This window comes from Gallinula chloropus, assembly GCF_964237585.1.
Source record: "Gallinula chloropus genome assembly, chromosome: 2".
Taxonomy (NCBI): Eukaryota; Metazoa; Chordata; class Aves; order Gruiformes; family Rallidae; genus Gallinula; species Gallinula chloropus.
The window spans coordinates 116,541,787-116,563,387 of NC_140086.1; the positions used below are offsets into that span (position 1 = coordinate 116,541,787).

Genomic DNA, 21,601 nt, shown 5'->3' on the forward strand with positions numbered 1-21,601 from the left:
ACCACAGTGCTACTGTGAGTTTCAGATGTGTGTAGCCACTACTATCACAAGCAGGAAAAGGAAGAGGAAAACCAGTTAAGTTTTCACACACAGTTTGCCCAAGATGAGGAGATTTTTTCAGTACTGTAAGTAATGGGTTAGGTTGGTTATGATAGTGCTACATAGCAGTACAGGCACTAGTACTCTAGAAGGGTTATTCTGTGTGAAGCAAAGACTAACCTGACATCAGCTTTGCAGTTGCTGTGACCCATTCCTTGCCATGCAGAGCTATTTGTAAGAACATAGAAAGAAAGAAAACTGAAGGGAGAAAAACCCATTTACAGTACCGTACTTAGGCTTAGCCCAGGCAGGGGGGGGTTTGGTCCTGTATTGTTTCAGGAAATGGTTAATCTAAATGAGGCTCACAAGTCTGAAACCACAGCTGCCCTCTGTTGCCTGTTTTACTACAGATTTGTGGCTGGCTATCTAAAGCCTGCCCAGAGTTAATTCCAGGGTGAGTTTTGTAACGTGGTAATGATAGTGTGTTTCTACATAGGCTTCCAGTTGCAGGATCTCCCAAGTGTTTTGCAAGTTACATCATTTAAAATGCTTCTTGTCCCTTCCCCAAATCCTTTTAATTTTAAATTGATTGTGAGAGCTGGACCAGGGGGAAGAAAGCTCACTGTGCTTCAAGCACATTAACTGACACCTCTGTGGAGTTGAAGATATTTGCATTCCCTCTTCACTTTGTACTAAGGACAGCAGCTATTTAGCCCAGCTGAGGTCTGGGGTGTGTGCTCTAGATACCTGAGAAGCAAACTTGCAACCTGAGCATCTGTGTCCACTGCTAGCACAGGGAATCCTGTGGAACACCAGTGCATACAAAACTGTCTACCCTCATCACAAAACACTTGGTACCAAGAACTTTCCAAAAGCACAAGAGTAGACTAACATGGTGCAGGTATCTGCAGTGCTTCCTCTAACCACGCACATCCTCCCCCCAGAGCACCTGTACATGTGTAAGCAGCCACCAAATGAATGAACCAGGGATCTGCAAGGGGCTCTACTCTTTCCACACACGCTACCTCCCATCTGTTGGCACTGAAAACCAGTGGGGTGGAGCGTGGTCCCAGTTCAGACTGGGGCTGCCTCTACCCCTGAGATACAAATAATGAAGTTGACCAGAAATACTATGCAGCTGCTAGTTGGTCTCAGCTGTCCCTGGAGATTTGCTGCTACCAACTAATATCCCAAATGGATAAACAAAGCTCTGACAGGGGTAAAAGGGCCTGCAGCTCTCCCACTTGATACAGGGTCTGCCAAGAAATCTTTGAGACTGTGGTTCTCAGGCATGCTGAGGGCTATGCTGCCCATTTGTTTTCTTAGCTCTCTTTAACCCCTCCCTTCCATCCCAAGCAAAAATAGCAGTTAGACTTAATAGAGGCTCCAACTGAGACTGCTCCTGTTCCCATCTGGGCTGGTGGAAAGTTCCATGTGTTGCTGTGCAGATATTGCCACGTTTTCATTGACTCCAGTCCAGTAGAACTAAGAGGAAACATCTGTGAAGTGGGATAGCTCTCTGTTTGTCCCAGAAATTAATTGCTTCTGCTGGGAGTGTCGAGAGGCTGAAAGCTGTGTACTGGAGATGAGGACTCTAGCAATTCCTGCTAGGCTTTTACTTGTGATGCCTGAAGTGCATCCAGACACAATCTACCTTTCCACCCGCTGCCACGTATCCCAGTCCTGTTTGGCAGGGAGGGTCCCCTTGAAGCAGGAGTGGGCAAGGCTGTAGGACCTGGTTGGTTTTCTTCTCGTGTTCCTCCAGATCTGTGTTTGTGCTCAGGGTGATGCACAGCAGATGAACCAAGCCCAGGAATCCCATCAGCCAACGTGTCACAGCTACAGTAATGGTTGAACATTTCAACTCTGTAGTTTGTGGGGGAGAAAGGAGCTTGTTCTGCCCTGGGGGTGGGCACTGGGGCAGTGGGGAGGAGAGGGGATATGCCACCTACTGTTAGGCTTTGGGACAACTTGCCTCAGCCCAGCCTGATGTAAAGACAAGTTGGTGGGAGTCAGAACTCACTTGTGGCCCCTGGAAGACTGGAGTGTGCATGTCTCTTTTTGTGGGACTTAGCACCTTGATCCAATGTAGACAATATGTCAGGGACCATCTGCATTTTCTCTGTAAATGGTAATTAACTGGGATTTGCCACCTTCTCTAGGACTGCCTCCAACCTTTGTTCCAAACTCCAGCAGATGCCACTGCCCTCCTCAGCAGAGGGGTGCTCCCCAGCCCTGCTGTGCCGCTGGAGACCTTTCCTGTGATAAGCAGCTGGGGAGCCCCAGAGAGGGGGGTAGAAGTCAGCACGACTTGGTAAGACCTGAGAGGAGAGCGCTCTGGTCCTTTCCTCAGGGCCTGGTTCCTGCCTTTCCTTTAACACGCTTGAGGAGGCCTGCAGCTGGGACCGAAGCTCCTCAGCTGCCAGCCTCCCTGCTGTAGTTCCTCCCTGCTCCCCAGCCCCTCCTCATCTCCGAGTGTGTCCCTGCTGGTTTGCACTCCCTGCTGGTGTGAGGCAGCTGTTCCCTGGGAGGTAAAACGTGGATGCTCCAGTTAGCTGTGCCTCGCTGAGGCCGGTGTCAGTGTCTGGTTTCAGGCCGGCACTTCCAACGCCTGATCCCTCCATCCTTTTCCATCAGCCACCCAGTCATAGCGCTTGGCCACGCCAGGGCACTTCGGTACTCATCTCCCCATGGAGACACCACAACTCCTTGCTTCTTCCTCGGGTCAGCTGCATCTCTTGCTATCCAGCAACAAAGACCTCATACTGTTCCTGCAGAACAACGCTGGGATCTTAAATGTTCTGCTGTTAAGGACTCCCAGGTGATGGTTCCAACCTTGGTTTCATCAACTGGAATGCTTTTTAATAAGGCTGTGGGTATCTTGCAGGCTCTATGAACATGGCTGGTGGTATTCTGTCTTAAGGTCAGGGTGGGATTAGCAACACGGTCACCCCTGAGTTTTCACGTCCATTTGTAGATGAGATTTGATCTCCCTGGTCTAGACAGAAGGTCATAGTTATGGCGGCCCCTGAGCTAATACCTTGAGGAGGGGAAGGGGAGTGACATCTCAGCTGCTTGCTGACCTTAGAGGGGCCCTCTTCCACCCGGTGGGGACAGCAAGCTGTGTGTTTGGGCATTGCAGGCCGGCCGAGCCAGTGCCCAGCAGACCCTCCCTTCCAGAGGAGCGCGCTCGCCGCACGTTCTCGCTGTGTTTTGGCAAACGGCAAGTTCAGGGTTGGAAACCTGCAGGTTGAAAGGTGACAATTTAAGTCCTACCTCTCTCCTTTTCCCCCAGATTGGGCCCAGTTTTAATCTGGAGCTTTTCAAGGGCATGGATTGCTTTCTTCCTGCTGGCTGATCACAAAACCTTTTTTCCTAAATAGAGAAAATGAAGACATCTGAAAGGCTGATTCTGGATTTGTCTTAACATCCCTTATTCAGCATCCATAGCCACAGAGAAGCAAACCAGTCACTCAGAAGGTGAGAACAACATGCAAGAAGCTCCTAAGCTGGCAGAACTGCTGTCTGCCTGCCAGCCCTGAAGCTCTGACTTTCATTTCAACACTGACTTAACTTCAGCTGGTGCCGAGACGGTCGGTTTCGTGCAGTCTGCTCGGCAATTCTACACAGCTAGGAATTTCTCCAGAGTTTGGGTGTTAGATTTAGATGCTTGACTACAGTTTTCCTTTGGCTGGTTGGACTCTGGCACCTGTATAATGGGCAGAAAAGCAAAGCAGTGAAGATTTAATTTACCCCTAGCCTACAGGAGCCACGTGCTCCAAGCAGAAAGGAGAGCGAGTTCTTTGGTGCAAACTCCTATTGGAAACAGGAGGATTTTGAGCAACTGACAGCAATTGAACTCAAGTTCGTCACCTTTGGGTCAGGTTTAAGGCCCAGGATATCCTTTAGCACAAATCCTTCTGTCCTATGACCCTTGGTGAATGTGGGGTAGGGATGTGAGCTGTGCTTGCCATGGGATGTGATGGGAAAGGTCCCTCCTTAGGCTTGGAGCCAGTTTCCTAAAGTTGGGGCTGGGGATAACGCTTTGGCAAAGTGCTGACTCCTTGGCTTTCCCCGTCATTGTCCTTTATGAAAACCGCCCTTTCCTGAACCATTATCGCATTTCTTCTCCATTGCTCTCACAAACAATGATCCATAGACTCGGCTCTTTCCATTTGAACCTGCTCTGATGTTTGTGCTGGTGCAGTCAGGACCGATGCCAGCCTGAGGTCGGGCAGCGGCTAATTAATAACCAGAGATTTTCTCCTGCTAGCCCCTCTCCCTCGCAGCACGTCTCTCGCTGCCCAGCACTGCTTCTCTCCTGTTCTTCTCTGAGGTTCCTGGGGTGCTGCTGAGACGCAGGTCCTCCCCCTGCAGAGTGGATTTGGGTGAAGGCAGCGGTGGTACAGAACCCTGCCTGCTGCCCCAGCCACGGGCCAAGCCACTGAGCTGCACTGCCCTGCGTGTAAAGATGCTTTCGGGTCTCCCCCTGCTGACAGCGCTGGCAGGGGAGGTGGGAGCCTTCCTGGAGGAGATGGGGGGCTGCAGGCAAAGAGTGAGAGTCGTTCAGCGTTGTGGTGGCCTGCCTTTGAACCTGTACCTTAGCCCTGAAAAGCCAGGGCTGGTAGTTGCCTATCTTGATAATAGCCGTGTGAATAGGGCTCTCTAGTCCACCCTTCCACCTTCCAGCCATTGTGCCGTGGCACTGCCTCACCTCTTGGCTGGGCAATGCTTGCTCATTTCCTAGGAGCCGAGTCAAAATAGCCTCTGATCTCGCTGCCCGTTTCCTTGCCTAGCTGGGCACAAAATCACAGGTCTGCACCACTGCCAGGAGCATCCAGCTTCCTTCCATGGGCTTATTCCAGCCACTGTTTTGCTAACTGAAAGCCTTCCAAGTTCAGCATCTCAGACTGCTTATTGGGTTTTCCAAAGCCACGTAAACTTTTTCTGACTGCTTTCTTGCAGCCTTGGGATGGTTTCCATAAGCATACGTTCTTCTGCCCTCTTCTATTTCATCTCAAAGCAGTTTCCTTGCAGCTAACAAGAACCACTGTCAGTGTGACCCGGCGATGGGGCTTGAAACCAGGGAGTGAAGTGTTTTTACTGGGAATTAAGTTCCATAATTGTACAGATTGAAAAAAATCATGGGCAAAACCCGGGTTTCTTGGCATAATTACAGCCTTTCTCCTTCTCACTAACCCTTCCATCAACCTGCCTGTGCTCTCTTTCCCCTGCTGCCCGCTCCCATGCTCTCTGAGGGGCTGTACGTGCCTCCCGAGCCTCCCGGCTGCTGCTCCTCAGCTCTGACATTCACCACTCACTTTCAGCCCCGAAGGGGAAGGGTTCCAGTGGCCAAAGCCTGGGCCGGTGCCTTCCAGTTCTGTTAGTTCATCTAATGAAAAGGATTACCTCTACCCACCTCCCACGCCTCCCTTTACATAAGCAGCATGAATCATCGGGATCTCCAAAGCATGGTATCTGCCTGAAGAGCCCAGGCTTAGAAAGGACCATCAATAGCTCCCTTATTTAATGGGAACTGCAGCCTCTGCCTTTGGCAGGAGCTAAGGCACGAGGGGTGGGGGGATGGGGGGATGCTCTGTGCCTGGTAGCACCCCTGCTCTGCACCCCTGCTCTGCACCCATGGCAGCAGCACTTTGCCCTGCTCCTGTCAGGTGGGTTCATGAGCTTTTACAGCATCGGGGATTTATCTTTACAGCTCACACAAGGCAGAATTGCAAGAGAGTCCCCTGCAAATAGGTGTTACAGCCAGGGACAAGCTTTTTAACTCTACTTCTTTTCATTTTTCTCTTTTCCAAGAAAATTTCGAGTGGCATAAGGCACAGGACCTACTTGCTGGCACAGGGAGAAGCCCTCCCCCCCTTGGTTGCAGACCTTAAGTATGGGGACGTTCATGCTCAGAGAGGAGCTGACCTCCCTCCCTTCTCATTTCAACTGGGGAAATGAGAGAAATGCAATCCTCCTGCAGGTCCCAGCTACCCAGAAACCTGTGATTTGGGATTAACATGAGGCTCCCCATCAGAGCTGTCTGTTTCACTCACAGCAGCAATGGGAGTATTTTGAGTTTTTCCCCCCTCAGCATGGCAGGACATGAATCAAAGCAAAGGCAGGCAAGCAAATCTGGAGCCAAGGAAAACTGGGAGGTGCTGAGTTACCATAAAAAGTGTTCTGGATAGGTCACTGCTACTGGAGTGTCAAAGGAAGGGAACATACATGTGCATGCAGGTGTGTGGCACCTCTTGGGCTCCATCCCATTTTGGAATAGCTCCGGCAGGAGAACTGCAAATCCCCAAAACACATATCCTCTGGCATAAATCAGAGTGGGTCTGTGTGTGTGGTTAACAGGGAGTTGAAAACCAAACCTGTTCTTCCTTGGCTTCAAAAGTTGGAATGCAGAGGAGCTCTTTAAAGCAGTCACAGCCAAACTAAATCAATGGCAGCTCTCTTTCCAGCCACACCCCTCTTTATCTTGGACCTTTTATGTGCCTGTGACTTCAGGGGCTCACACTGTGCTGGGTGGCATCTCGCCTTAATTTTTCAGAAAAGATTTAAGGTGAATGGCTGATGCCCAGAGCTCTTTGTTCTTTAGAATACCTGTCTGTCCTTTCCCCTCTCCACACAAATTTCCTCCACTTGCTCCTGTTTCTTCTGCAGGACAGGCTCACCCGCTCATGCTGGAGCTGCTGGACAAGCCCAGCACCCAAAAAATGAGGCAGTGGTTTTGCTTTAGCTTGCCAGGCTGCTCTTGGAGCAGCTGGGCTGGGCTGAGGTCAGGCTGGGACCCTGCTGGGCGCAAATGGATTTCTGTGGAATGTGTTCCCCCCATCCCAAATCCAGATTATCACAGTCATCTCTTACAGTGCTGGGCTATTTAGAAGCCTGCACATTCCCAAAACTGAATAAAGACCCGAACTTCTAGTTGGTTTTGATTGCCTTACCACATGGCTGGCCATAGTGAAGATCCCCCGCACATACTCAACCCGACTCCAGACGGATGGGTACGAAGCATCAACCGTGCCTGATGAATCATCTCAGTGCTGTGACACTGAGATACTTTGGATTATCAAATGGCCACGAGATACTTTGGATTATCAGCTCTGGTGTGTGCCAGGTTTGTCAAGTGCAAAGAGCACCTTAAGGTCATGACTGTCCTAAGTGTGAGCGCTGCCAGAGGGAGGAGGCGGAGCGGCCCCGCATCAGGCTGACACAATGCACTTGGCAGAGAGATGGAGCCACGTTCCTCTGAGTGGGACATCTGTAGTAAACAGGTGGAACATCTTCCCAGCTTTCTCCTTCCACACTTCTGCACAGGCCTGATAAAAGAAAGTCCCAGGGAACAGTATGGCCAATGCAGCAGTCCTCACCCACCCCCGAGGACAGTGATTTACGCTGGAACTGCCCCAGAACCAGCAATTTGAGCCCAGGACTGGGAGCTGCCTTCCAACTGTCCCCAAATGGGACCTGCCCTGGTCAGGCCCCACCTGGAGAATTGTGTCCAGTTCTGGGATCCATGGTGTAAAAAAAGACAGGGATCTCCTGGGAAGAGTCCAGCGGAGGGCTACAAAGATAATTAAAGGCCTGGAGCATCTTCCCTATGAGGAAAGGCTGAGTGAGCTGGGGCTGTTCAGCCTTGAGAAAAGATCTGATTAGTGTGTATAAATATCTGAAGTGTGGGACACATGGGGAAATAGCCAGCCTCTTTTCAGTGGTCTGTGGAGACAGGACAAGGGGCAATGGCTGCAAGTTGGAGCACAGGAAGTTCCGCACCAACATGCGGAAGAGCTTTTACACATTGAGGGTGACAGAGCCCTGGGACAGGCTGCCCAGGGAGGTGGTGGAGTCTCCTTCTCTGGAGATATTCAAGACCCGTCTGGATGCCTCCCTGTGCGACCTGTCCTAGGGAACCTGCTTTGGCAGGGGGTCTCATAACTGGGGGTTGAGGAGGGGAGGCACCACCAAGGTGCTCTGCATGGGCACAGAACAAACATAAATTTGGGAGAACTTGCCAGAAACCTCCATACAGGGCATCCATCATGTCATGGTGGGCACTGGGGTGCTCAGGCACCCCCCGCACACTCCCTCCACCACTGCTGCATCCCTTGCAGGCAGCCCCACAGGATGGCTCTCTGCTATTCCCTCAGCCACCCAAACTCTATTTCACCCCTCACATCGTCACTGGTGCTGCTGACCCACGGCATTTTGCTAAAACCCATAGGAAATCGTTCCACAGCTCTGCCTCATGCACTCTTTCGGTAGGTTCATTCCCCCATTTATATGGGTTTTTTTTTTAAGTGAAACCAAGCAGCCTGCTAAGAAATGCAAACCCGCTGAGATGTTTTCAACCTTGGCTGGAGCTCCCGGAGCACCCCCCCCCTCCCACCCCCCTCCTGCCGGGGCCGGGAGGCTGCCTCTGGCTGGGGCTCAGCAGGCGGCTGTCTGGGACAGCCATTTCTGGTGTTAAGCCGGCTGGCTGAGGGCAGAGCGGAGCCTTTCCACCTCTGTTCAGCACCGGCATGGCGCTCCGGGGAGCCTGCCTGCTCCTCTGCCTCCTCTCCCTCGCCCATGTCTCCAGCCAGCAAAACTCCAAAGTCCGGCAAAAGCCGGCGGCGTCCAAAAAAGGTAAGGAAGGAGCATCAGCACCTTCTCAGCAGGGCTTGGGGTGGGGAGGGGGGCAGGGGGAGGATGGATGAATGCAATTAGTTCGGTGGTTTGGGCAGTTAATAGAGATTTAATGACTTTTTTGTTTAAAAAGCATCTGAAAATCGAATAGTCTTCCCCCGACTCCCTCCGCCCTCCCTCCATGGGAATGACTGTGTAGCCTGCCTGTGAAACAGCAAGGCTATTGAACTGTTTTGGTGGGTCCATACCTGGAATCAGTTTGATGGGGCAGCTCAGTCTGAACTTCAGAGGGACAACATATTTTCTGTCTTACCACTAAAGTTCACCCCAAACTTTTCCTCTATTGAACTCTCCCTTTCTGTGACCCCTCTTTCCCTCCCACCCTTATTTATTCATTCATTTCCCAAAAGCAAGTGGCAGATGACCGGCGGCTGCTGTAGAACCAGAGACAAGAGTAGGCAGATAATACATAATCCATTAAATACCAGCATCAGTCTTCATTTCCTAGTGCTTGCCCCGGGTGTATGTCAAGCTCTACACATGCTGTGGCTGCTCAGTCTTACCAGAGGGCAACACACAGAAAAAGATGCCTAAATTTTCTTTTCCCCCATGCTTTCCCCCCCCTTTCTCCCCCCACATCCCTCCTCCCTCTGACTCAATGCTCATTAATTCTAGGAGAAAACAGGTAAGGAAGGCTCCGGTGGTGTGAGCCTGCCTGCCTGACGTGTCCGACTGTAGCCTGCTTCTGGCGGGCACTCAGCTGCTTGGAAGGGAGCAGGGAGCCGAGGAAGAAGCATCCCAGGAATTCACTTGGCCTGGCTGCTCACTGCACTCAGCTGGTGGCTGTTTCCATCAGATCCCATCCTTGAGAAATGTCACCTTTTCTTCCCATGACACCTTCCCGTGGAATCACCATATGGATGCATATTCCACATCTCTGGCCTGTGGCTGTTTTCCAGAGCAAAGGTTCCCCCTTGGGCTGGTATAGGGTACATAGGTACCAGCAGAGATGGAAATGAGTTTCTTAGAAATCTTATTTTCCTCTCTGTGTCACTTGGAGCCGCTGTAGGTAACCCATTGGTGATGAGAAGGTGGGAGAAAAATCGCCTTTTTGACAGGAAAATCGGGCTGTGATTTAAAAACATTTTTCAGAGTGGAGTAATTTTTTTCCTCCCTGAAAATCAAGCCCTTTGGAACAGCCAGTGACACTTTTTCTCAAGAGCTTTGGGGTTTCTTTTCAAAGCCCCACTATGGGTCAGCTACCCCACCTTAACTGGAAACTTCCACCATGTCTTGGTTAACTTTTCTCTGATTTTCATCAGTGCCAGGTGGTAGGGAAAGAGGGCGCGGGAAGCCCTAAACCCCCCACTCCTTTTTTCCCCCAGCCCCTCCCCACATCCAAGTGTGCCTGCCCACCCGCTGCAGGGGCTTGGGGATTGGCCACTCCTGCCTTGCAAGGGTAGGATGCCTGAATCTCCATCCCAAGCCCCCAGTCGTTCTGCACCCACCCCCACCCCCCCTCCCCGATCCCAGCTCACCCCCTGCCCTTTGTCTGAGAGTGTTGTGCAGGGTGAAGCCACGGGAGGGTTGGGGTGTGTGGCTGTGTTCTTTCCATTTTTAAATCCCTGCAGCCAAACCACAAATGTTAGAAAAGAAAACGATAATTTGAGACAAGCTTTTTCTTTCTTTCTTTTTTTTCCCCTTTTGTTTCCTCTTCTTTGTTGTAATTGCTACTTGTATTTGGACCTGCTTCAGAAAAAAATGTTGCTGTTTCAATGTGAACCCCCCCATTTTATTTAGAAAACGCTGAGACAGCGTGTTCGCTTTGCCTGCTTTGGCTTGGGGTTTTTTTTTTCCCCCTTGAATTGCTCCCCAGTGATTTTTCCAGATGTGGTGGATCAGCAAACTCTTCCCTCAACCCTGATGTCTTGGGATTTGCCTCCTCCTATGGCCGTCATTGGGGCTCGCCCAGAAGGGTGCTCAGGGGAGGCAGGAGACATTGCAGGCAATGGAAGCCCCCAACTCCCCAGCTCAGGGGTAGAGGTTGTGGATCCACCAGCCCTGGGAGAGCTCCCCTCAGTCACAACTGCAGCAGGATGCTGGAGGCATGGGAGGGAGCATCTTTACATAGCTCTTGTGTAATTTTAAGGTAATTTGAGCCAGCCAACAGAATCTGGATGCTTTAATCGAGTGGGTAGCGGCTGACGCGGGCAGTGCTCCTGAGGCTCCCAAAATTCCTGTGTAATCTTGGAGACAGATTGCTCTTCCCAGAAAACACCTGTGAACATTTACACTGACATCAGCCCTGCGCCAGCATGTTCAGTTTGCTCCTCTGGACCAGGGGCCAACTGCAAGGCACAGCGAAGCACCCTGGACACTCAGCCAAATTTCATGCAGGGGCAGTTAAATAATCGAAGTGGAGCTCAGAGGGGTCCTGTGGTTGTTCAGCACATAACTGGAACAAAATAAAATGGGCAAGAGCTCCCAATTTGCAGCATCAAATACATTACTGGGCCAGGCTTTCAAACCACATCCTTCTGTGAATCTCCTTTTCACCTCCTCTCTGCCCACGCTGGGTCCCGCTGCTCATGGTTAGGCACCCAAGGACCTGCTCCAGCTCCCATGGGCAGCATTGGCATTGGCTTCAGTCAAACCCAAACCCAGACTCTAACAGCCTTGACCATGGGCTCCAGGGGGCCAGGCTTGAGGAAATGACAGTGCAGGGGCAAAAACCTCTGGCAGTAAAACGGAGCACTCGGTGTTTATTGACTTGGCTGAAGCACAAATTAACAGCTCCCCATTCTCTCTGATGGACACGCTGCTGCAGGAACATCTTGTGGCCCCGGGCTTGGAAACTAGGTGGTGAAAAGGGATGGGGGGGGTGTTAAGTATTTATCAAGGAGATATGTCCACCTTGGGTGACAGGGCACTCTAGATGGAATCCCACCAGTAAAACTGGGCTGGAACAACGCAAGGACCTGCTCCAGGAAGGCTCATTGGCAGGGTCCTGCCGTGGCCCTTGGATGTTACTTAAACCTAAGGGACATCTGTTGCAAGAGAGGCTTGCATGGGGGTGAAGGGGTGGGGAGGGGGATGCAAAGAAGCGTGTTAATTAGCTGTTTCCCACAAATTGTTTTCATCAAAGGCACCAAAATAATTAGTGCCTCAGCACTAAGTGAACCTGGAAATTGGGCAACAAGTAAAGCAGCTTAATGCCCTCCTCCTGATGTACCTGGCTTTTTGTATTCAAGGCACCATGTGATCTTTCAGTGGTGGTTTTGCTCTGCATCCGAGCTGCTCCCCCACTTCCCTGGCTTGGTGCCCCAGCTTCACATCTCCCTGAGCTTTGAGGAAACCTGTCCTACTGCAATTGTGGGCAAATTGTGTGTGTGTCCCCCCCACCTTTCAGCCCATGAGGACTACCAGATGCTTATGCTAGGCAAGGTAAAGCAATGGGAGCAGCAGAGAAAGTGTAAGGAATTAAAAAAACCCCAATGCCTCATCTCCTGCCACCTCAGAGGCACAATGGTCCTTTTGCTCCATAATAGAAGAAATCCAAGTACCCATTAATAGCTGGCCGGAGCTGTTGCAGAAACAGCACATCTAGCACGACTTGGCTTTATTAGCAGGCTGCAAACAGTTCCTCAGGCAAGGAGGTGTCTTCTTCTCGCAGCAGGAGGCCAGGTTTTTGGGTAACTGCACTGAAGGCGGAGGCAGAGCAGAGGCCTGAGAGATGGTGTGGTTGGTGGGCTGAGGGATGGGGTAGCTGGCAGTACAGGGGCAGGTCTGGTGGAGGTACTGCAGCCCTCCCAGCCCCTTCCTGCTGAGTGTCAGCCTGGTGAGCAAGGTGCTTTCCTGCCAAAGTGCCCATGAGAGCAAGCTTATGTGGGGGCACAGCAAGGAGTGCATATAGAGAAGATCATGCATTAGGGTGTTTAAGGAAGCCCAGGAAGGTGTGCAGTGACAGTGAAGAGAGAGAGGGAGAGGGAACATGTTTTTTTAAGAGTTAAAAAGACCCAAACCCCACAATAAATCCTATTCAGCAGCAGCTTTAAGTTCCCCACAAACCCCTTGTGTGCAGCAGGACTCCTGCTCAGGAAGGGCAGCATCATATGGTGCCCTTCTGCATTTTGGGAGCTTGACCCTAGTGCAGCACCACCCTTGATGAGAGCCCTACACAGGGGCTTCCAGAGACAAGCCTGCACCTCGTGATGTTCATGCATGTGACCCACACACCGGCACTGCAGCAGCAGCCCATGGGGACACCACCTCCCCACAAAGCCCCACAGGGTGCAAACCCCAGAAACCCAAACTGGGAAAATTGGGTTGCTGATGGAACCAGACTTGAGAGCAAATGCTCACTCTGATGGATGTGCAAGGGAACAGATGGTGACTTTGTGGATCCCTTTGTTTGTCTTTCTCTGAGGGCAGAGAAGCAGTGAGTTTTGATGGTAGGAACAGCTTTGGCTGCCTCCCCAGGTGACACAGCCGATGTTTATGCTCTTCCCTTGGTTTCTCCAACAGATGGTGTGAGCCTCAAAATGATTGAAGACCTGAAGGCCATGATTGACAACATCTCTCAGGAGGTTGCTCTGCTTAAGGAAAAGCAAGCGCTCCAGACAGGTAAAGAACTTGCTCAAGAGGGCACGGCTTTTGCTTTGAGAAAGGAGCTGCTTATAAAGGTCTACAATTGCTCCTCATGCTTTAACAAGAGATCCCCAAGTGTCCTGTGACAAGGAGTCCACCGTGGGGACAGAGCTTGGGGAATCAAAGTGTGGGCTTGCTAGAGTTCCTCCAGGCGGATGAAGGTCCTCAAGCAGTTAGTGACATGAGTTGTACAGAGTGTGGCCTCCCTCTTCATGTGCCAGAGCTTCCCATTTGTAAAGCTGTGGGTATTTCTATGACACTATGGCAAATGTTCATTTTTCTTTATGAATCAGAGGATTGGTACTTCAGTCAAATGTAGCTGTCTGAATCCTGGTGACATGGTGCTCTGGTCTCTTGCATGTACCATAAAATTGCCCTGGGAAAGTCCCAGAGGTCAGTCCCACCATGCTTCATTGAACACATGCAGAGGGTCTCTAAAATGTCCATCTTCTGACGATGCTCGGTGATTACTCTGTGCAATACTCCACTGACACTGATAAGAGAGAGATTTGCCAAACACGAAACAGAAATGAGATGAAAATGCTAGTCAAGGAGAATTTGCTTCTAAAAAGAAAGGGAACACAAGCAAAATCAAGGCTTTAGTTCCAAGCTCACTGGTTTGGATATTATTCCCTGTCTCTGATTAGTTATTGTTTAGCTACAGTACCCTGAACTCCCAGGGTTTAGAGCATTTAAAAAAATAATAATTCCTATTCTTAACAATATAATCAGAGGCAAATAGAAATTTCCTCTGAAGACCTCAAGCTATGCAAGCACAACACTTCTGATCAATGCCTATTAAAGACGTTTTTTCCCTCATGCTTGCATAATGAAGGTGGTTGAATTGAAATAGCAGGCTGTTTCCCAAAAACACGCCAACACCCGGCAGCGCCCATCACAAACCTTTACCTCCATCCAGCTCCCCAGGGAAAGCAAAGCAGCAGGTGGGGCAGAGTGAGGCCAAGGGAAGGATTAGGAGGACCATGCTGTGCCTCTGCTCCGGCAGCAGCAAAGCCTGGGAGGGTCACAGGGCCACCCCCAGGTCTGTTTTTCCTGATGGTCTGCAGAGTGGGAACACCTTCCCCGCAGCTTTTGCCTTGCATAGGAGGGACTCCCATGCTGCTGGGAGTCTCCACGCAGCCTAAGAAATGAAGTTTGCAGTTTGGCCGCTGCGTTTGTTGCTACTGCCTCTTCCTGGTCACTGATTTTTAAACCCAGTTCCTTTTCTGTCTTTCTGTTCTGTTCCTGCCATAACTCCTCAGTTTGCCTGAAAGGCACCAAAATTCATCAGAAATGCTTTCTTGCATTTTCGGAGACCAAGACGTACCACGAGGCCAGTGAAAACTGCATCTCGCAGGGCGGCACCCTCAGCAGCCCTCAGAACGGGGAGGAGAACGACGCCCTCTACGACTACATGCGCAAGAGCATCGGCTCCGAGGTAGAGATCTGGCTGGGCCTCAACGACATGGCGGCCGAGGGCAAGTGGGTCGACATGACGGGCGGCCCCATCCGCTACAAGAACTGGGAGACTGAAATCACCACCCAGCCCGATGGCGGGAAGCTGGAAAACTGCGCGGCCTTGTCCGGGGCCGCCATCGGCAAGTGGTTCGACAAGCGGTGCAAGGACCAGCTGCCCTACGTCTGCCAGTTCATGATTGTGTAGCAGCGGGGGCCTCCCCGCCTCTCTCTGCCCACCCGCAACCTGGGCCTTCCCCCTTTGGCAGCAGGATTATAAAGCTATGGGTATGTGTATGTTGTACACGTATACGCACGCACGCGCGCACCTGATCAAGTAGCGTCACTCTTTGCAAAGACAGTTGTCCACGGCTCGGTATCGGGTTAGAGAGCGTTAGAGCACTTTGTCTGGCTACACCCAGCCCTGTTAGCAGCTGCATTGTTCTCACTATGGCACGAGTTATAGATATATTTTTGTACACAGGGAATTTATTAGGGCGGCCCGGTTGTTTCAGCAAAGAACCGCTGCAGCAGTCCAGCCCTGGCAAACAGCCGCCTCAGCTGCCCAGGGCTGTCTCTTTGCAATGGATGATGTCCTTTCCCATCTTGCTGAGCTTCGTTGGGATGCTGGTGTAGCGAGTTCCTGCTTTCTTCTCATGTTTTGCTTCCCCTGACAGCAAGGGACGTGGGAGTGACCCTCTCAGTGCCCTGATTCAGGCTCCTGCAGATCAAGATCCTGGCTCGATGAGTAGAGGGAGTTACTCCCGCTTGTAATGGAGATACACAGTTGGGCTTTTTGGCTGAGTACCAGCTGCTCAGCGGGTTATCTGACTCGTCCTGCTGTGTGCACGATGGGACTAGCAAGTAACGAGGCATGGGTTGGCTTACTGAGAAGGGCATTTCTCTTTCCAGAAACATTCCCTCTTTTGTCAGTCCTTTCCTCATCAATCAGAAGCCAGTTCCACTGATTTCAGTGGGAGATCTGCCAGATCTTTAAAAAAAATAGATTTAAAATAAAGCCCATCAGAAGTTTTATTTATGGTCCAGCGTCATGGGGAAAGCAGCAGTGATTTACAGCATAGTCGGTCAAGGGTATTCTCAGAAATAGAAGGTGAAAGTTATACAGAAATGTAATGTTGATAGGGGTAAAAGCCAAGCCCATAGAAAACAAACCCCAAGAAGACTCACTTCAGTGGCATTAGGAATCCTACACCCTGCTCTGGGGATAGAAACCCAGCTGAAATACTTCAGTCTTTGTTGGTCCAAGCACAGCCCTCAGCAAACGTAAATCTGCCGAGTACTTTTTGTGCCAACAAAGTCATGCCACACTGAAGGTCTGACCTCTGCAGTTTTTTACTGAGAGAAAATTCATAAAAAAAACCCCCAACCAAGCCCAAAAATAAACAGCAATGATGGGAAAGTGCAGACCATCATGGTAGCTTCACAGAGCTTTGCTGGCTGTTGGCTGAAAGGTTTCAGCGGTTCTTTGCAGTTCAGAGTTTGTACCATCACCCTTCAGGTTTGGATCATGTCCCCTGCGCTGCCATGTTGGGTGTGTCAAGCCATGATGCTCTCAGGGAGCTCACAGGAGAGGTATTTCAGTTTGGTGCTTGCTTTGAAAACAGCGTGACGGTGGTGGGGCTTCTGAGGCGTCGGGTGGGAGAGCCAAGCTGGAGGGGTTGATGCACACACACACACACAGAGTGCACACTTTGAGGCTGTCACTATTGCCAAACTCCCCGCTGTTTAAATGATTACCAAATAAATAAATGTATATATATATAGCTTGCTGAAGGAACAGAGTCGCGTCGTCGTGATTGGAGTGCATGTTTCTCCTTGCATTTCTCTTCAGAGCAGCTCCAGAGACCTGTCAGAGGGTCCATGATATCAAAGGCAGAGGGGATAAGCGGAAAGCATGAGCCTCCCACCCTGGGATATGGTTTATAGGATTTCAACCTCCCCTCTTATCATCCCAGTCACATGCCACATGCCGGATACAGGCAGGGAATCCTTTCACAGGCAAACAAGATTTCCTTCCTCCCCTTCTTTTGCTGCTGGGAAAAGTTACTCCCAAGTATGAGCCAACCCAGAAGAAAGGTCCTTCCCTCACCTCCATTTGGCAGCAGTAGCGGTGCTGGAGGAGGTGGCACCTTAGCTCCTAGTGCAGAGCCAGTGCTTCCACAGGCTGCCTCCCAGCATCCTGCGATGGAGAGAAGACCATGCATGAAGAAAACAGTGCTCCACGCCAGTCTGGGAGAGTTCAACTGCTGCAGAACCGCGCATGAAATTAGGTCTACTCTGCACAAGAGGACAGCTTTTCACTGAGCTTTACTCTGGACCCTACTCCTGAAGGTTTCCAAGGCTCCTTGATAGGTCATAGTTATGCCCTACAATCCAGATTGTCTTGATATAAACCCTCTAGTTCCCTTGTCAGACAACCCCCACACACATGTTTTGAGATAGACACAAATGCGAAGGAGCGAAGTCGGCAGCATTGCTGGCTTTGGTCCTGACTGGTCATAAACCACAAGGTCTTAAAACACGAATGTGTGGTCAGAGAAATAAACAGAGGGGTTTTATGGGAGACCAGGACCTAAAGAGGGAGGATGTGAAAGCTGTGGACTCTTGTGGTGCTGAGCTTCGAGGGAGATGCAGGCACTGTAGCTGGACCATCTCTGTGTGGAGCGTGAATCTGAAAAGCAGCCATGGAGCTGTGTGCCAAAGGATATTCCCAGAGAGGACATCAAAGAGTCAATCTGTCAAAATCTAGAGAATAACAAGTTGCTGGTATCGCTCTTCCTATTTCCAGAGAGTTACACTTCTGCCAGCACCATTCTTTAGGGATACTTTGCTCTCAGGAAGCTGGGAGGAGCACAGGGAAGGGTAGCTTTGCTCCTGCCCCATTTGTTGGACCCAGGAGGCCAAACCTGACCTTGCAGTTTCAGGGTGGCATTTATGACTGTAATATTATTCTACATGTTGCTGCTTAGTGTACATTATGAACTACAAGATTTCTTTTAAAAGCCAAAGAAAGATAAATTCTAGATTCTTGCCCTCACTTACTACAGCACTGGGTGGGTTATTTTTTTGTTTTTCATGGCCAACCCTGTGTTTTGTGCTCACAGTGAATACTGGGGTGGAGGGGTTCAACGGGGGACACTGGCTGCCTCCTCTCCAGCATGGCCTGATGGGAACTGCCTGGAGCAGATGGGGTCCATCTGCTGGGGGCTGGGACAAGCATCACTTTTTTGATCCTCCATTAGATCTTTTTGGCACTTGAGCCAGAGAGGAACATCTGCTGTCCACAAAGCACGGTCTCAAGGCATGTGGACTAACAGGAAGAAACCTCAGCTTTCCCCCAAGGAAAAGAAATGTGGAAGAGATCATGTCTGAAACGGTGTACTGTGGTGCCTGGCATCTCGAGTGAACCTCGTCTTACTAAAACAGGAGACGTTGTGTAAGATCTTGTGCCACTGATCGCGCCGCTCAGCTGCGGGCGACTGTAATACGTCAGAGGAAAGATGAAGCATGCAGTGAGTGTATATTTATACAAACAAAAGAAAAGAAGTGACTGGGTGAGCCCCCAGAGAGCATTACCCCAGCAGTACTCCATCCGCAGTTGACTCCAGTAGAGCTAATTTACTCAATTGATTGCCCCGACCCAAATTCACCAAGGTCCTGAAGAACAGGCAAAGGACCAAATGGCTGGAAGTAAAAGGGTAATTACTGCCTTCCTGAAGAATCCCTCTGAGCAAATGCCAGAACTTCATGCTATTAACACATGTCAAAACCCCAGCTAGCAGCCAGGTTGCTTTTGGCTTTGGTCAGTAAGAGGGACAGTAAGGCAAAGGTGGGTAAGAATTTGGGAGTCACAAGCCAAAAAAGGCTGAGTGAACTGGGGCTGTTCAGCCTTGAGAAAAGAAGACTGAGACGAGATCTGATTAGTGTGTATAAATATCTAAAGTGTGAGACACAGGGGGAAATGACCAGCCCCTTTTCAGTGGTCTGTGGGGACAGGACAAGGGGCAATGGCTGCAAGTTGGAGCACAGAAAGTTCCACACCAACATGCAGAAGAACTTTTTCCCAGTGAGGGTGACAGAGCCCTGGGACAGGCTGCCCAGGGCGTTGTGGAGTCTCTTTCTCTGAAGATGATACTCAAGACCCATCTGGACACCTGCCTGTGCATCCTGTCCTAAGGAACCTGCTTTGGCAGGGGGGTTGGGCCCAATGATCTCTGGAGGTCCCTTCCGACCCCTACGATTCTGTGATTCTGTGAAAAGCTTGTTTTGAACCTTGAACACTGTTGTGGGACTTGGTCCTTGGCAGTGCTGGGTGAATTCAGATCAAGAGCATTCAGTGACATTGGAGAAGGATCCCAAGCAGGCAGAGGAAGATTCACAGGCAAAACAAGCAACCCAACCCCACACCTCTGCTCCTTGTGCCTGTCTGCCCTAGCCTGAGGATTACTCAGACCAAAGCCTCTCACTGTGGCTGATGTAGCCTCTCCATTGTCTTTTGCAAGGAACAGGAACCTTTCCCCTAGCAAGGGAAAGGCACTTCCCACCTCTGGCTGTGGCACAAGACCATTGGTAGGACGCTACTCAAAAGGGAAGGCGCACCCCCACCCCCACCCCACTGAGCCTTGTTATACCTGTAGACTCCACTGTTTGGACCTGCTCCTGCGTAAGCACTGGAACCCGCTTCAGTGCCTGGACTCTCATCTCTCCTTTGGCAAATAAAATAAAAAAACTAAATTAAAGTTACATTTCTTCAGCTCAGAAGCCTTCGTAGGCAGGGAAGAAACACAGATCTGTGAAGATCAGCAGACAAGGGTAAGCAAAACAACCACTGGGAGCATAAATATAAAACAGTTGGGGGTCACTACACTGATGGAGAGCATAAAAATAATCTCCTTGGGGGCAGAAGATAAAGCAGTGGATGAGAGAATGTTAGACTATTGTGTACAGGGTGAAAAAATAGTGCTTTATCCCTTTTATCTCCAGTAAAGAAGCACCCCGAGGGAGTCCAAAGGTAACAGCTGGGGACTGTTGCAAATACAGCTGAAAACAAAATTACAAACATCTAAGGCATGACTCACAGCCAGCAGCCTCGCTGCTCCGTCCTGCTCTGTGCAAGCAGGTCGGGGGCTAAAGCACCTTCCCCCAGCCTCCTGCACACACACTCACGACAGAAGCTTGGGGTATCAGTGCTGGTGGCGACTGTAAGGCACCCAGCCCTTGTACCCTCAACACCTAGCATCACCCCGGGAAGGAGACGAAACCCCACAGGTGACCGCGCTGCCGAGAGGTGAGGCCACCCGTGAATCGCAGAAACCTCTTGCTTTCCTTTCAAGCTCTGTCAAAACCTAACCCTGAGCCTGTTGAAGAGAACAAAGCACATGTGCCCCTCTCTAACCTTTCTGGCTGCCCACAAAGAGCACGTCTCAAGAAGCTGTGTGTAGAAAGCGCTGTTTGGAGAGCGCTACATCTTATCCAAGGAAATTCAAGAGGGGAAATAAAACCTACACCACCTACGGCTTTGTAGCAATGCCTTAGTTCCCTTCTGCAGTAACAGGAACGCTACTCATTGCTGTGACACCTATGAGCAGGGTTCCCAAAAGCAAGGTCTCTTGTTCTTCAATACTGCATCCCCATTTCTGTGCTTCTCTGGACCGGTGAGGCCACATCTGGAGTGCCAGGTCCAATTTTGGGCTTCCCAGCGCATGGGGGACACAAATCTACTGGAGTGAGCATGGTGAAGGGCCACAAAGATGATGAAGGGATTGGAGTGAGTGTTGTGTGGAGTGGGGACTGGTCAGCCTGGAAAAGAAATGGCTCAGGGAGTCCTGGCTGTGTGTTTAAACACATGGTGGGAGCCGGTAGAGAAGACAGCGGCATGGGCACAAACTGAAATACAGAAAATCCTGTTAAAACAGAAGAGAAATCTCTTTCTCTGTGGGGGTGGTTAGAGCCTGGCACAGGTTGCCCAGTGAGGCTGTGGAGTTTCCATCCTTGGAGATACTCCAAACCCAACCGGACGTGGTCCTGGACAACCTGCTCCAGGAGCCCTTGTTCTGAGCAGGAGGCAGGACCTGGCAGTCTCCAGACATCCCTGCTGACCTCAGCTAGTCTGTGGAGACACAGATATGGACACTGAGCAAGGGATCCTCTTCCTGAGTGCTCTTCTAGTCACAGGGGAGAAATTGGCATTTCAGGGAGAGACTGATGACCTTGAACAACTGATGGATGAGCTGTCATGTAAAATCCTTCCTACAGAGAATGATTATCACCCCCATAAAATAATCTCCTGTGGGGTGTGATGTCTACACCATAATGTTGCCAGAGCTCTAGACACTAAGTCTTGCTTCTCAGCCAAGTGCGATCAAGAAGACAAGAGGCGAAACATCACCTAGTATTTCAACTGAAAGGAAACCGAAAAAGCTCCACCAAAACACCAAACAAGAAGCATTTTTACATTAAACGGTCAGTCTGAACACACAATTCACAAGTGGGTTGATGATCAGCTCAACCACAGTGACAGATCCGCTTTGCTGTTAGATCAGGATGGTCCACGGGCAGCTTGAATTTCACCCAGATTGATGTGCAACCTGGACCCTGCCTCCATCACTGGGAAGCCTTGGATCCAAATGCCAGGAGGATGGGAGATGCCACAGATCCCACCTGCCTGTGCACCAGCACAGAGGCGCTGCAAGATACAACCACAGAGATTGGCTTTGTTCTATAATATATCAGAGCAGAAAGCCAAGTCCTCAAGCAGGCAGACCTTAAAGCAGTCAACCTTTAGGAAACGCTCTAGTAATAG

General features: G+C 50.5%; 1 protein-coding gene across 1 annotated transcript; it reads left to right on the top strand.

Moving 5' to 3' along the window:
* Positions 1 to 8,570: 8,570 nt before the first annotated feature.
* Positions 8,571 to 16,565, top strand: CLEC3B (C-type lectin domain family 3 member B; the record flags this gene model as incomplete). The annotated part of the gene is made up of 3 exons (XM_084260226.1): positions 8,571 to 8,676; positions 13,201 to 13,299; positions 14,586 to 16,565. 3 exons carry the CDS (start codon positions 8,571 to 8,573, stop codon positions 14,984 to 14,986), a joined length of 606 nt encoding a protein of 201 aa, XP_084116352.1. The 3' UTR covers positions 14,987 to 16,565.
* Between the last annotated feature and the right edge of the window lie 5,036 nt (positions 16,566 to 21,601).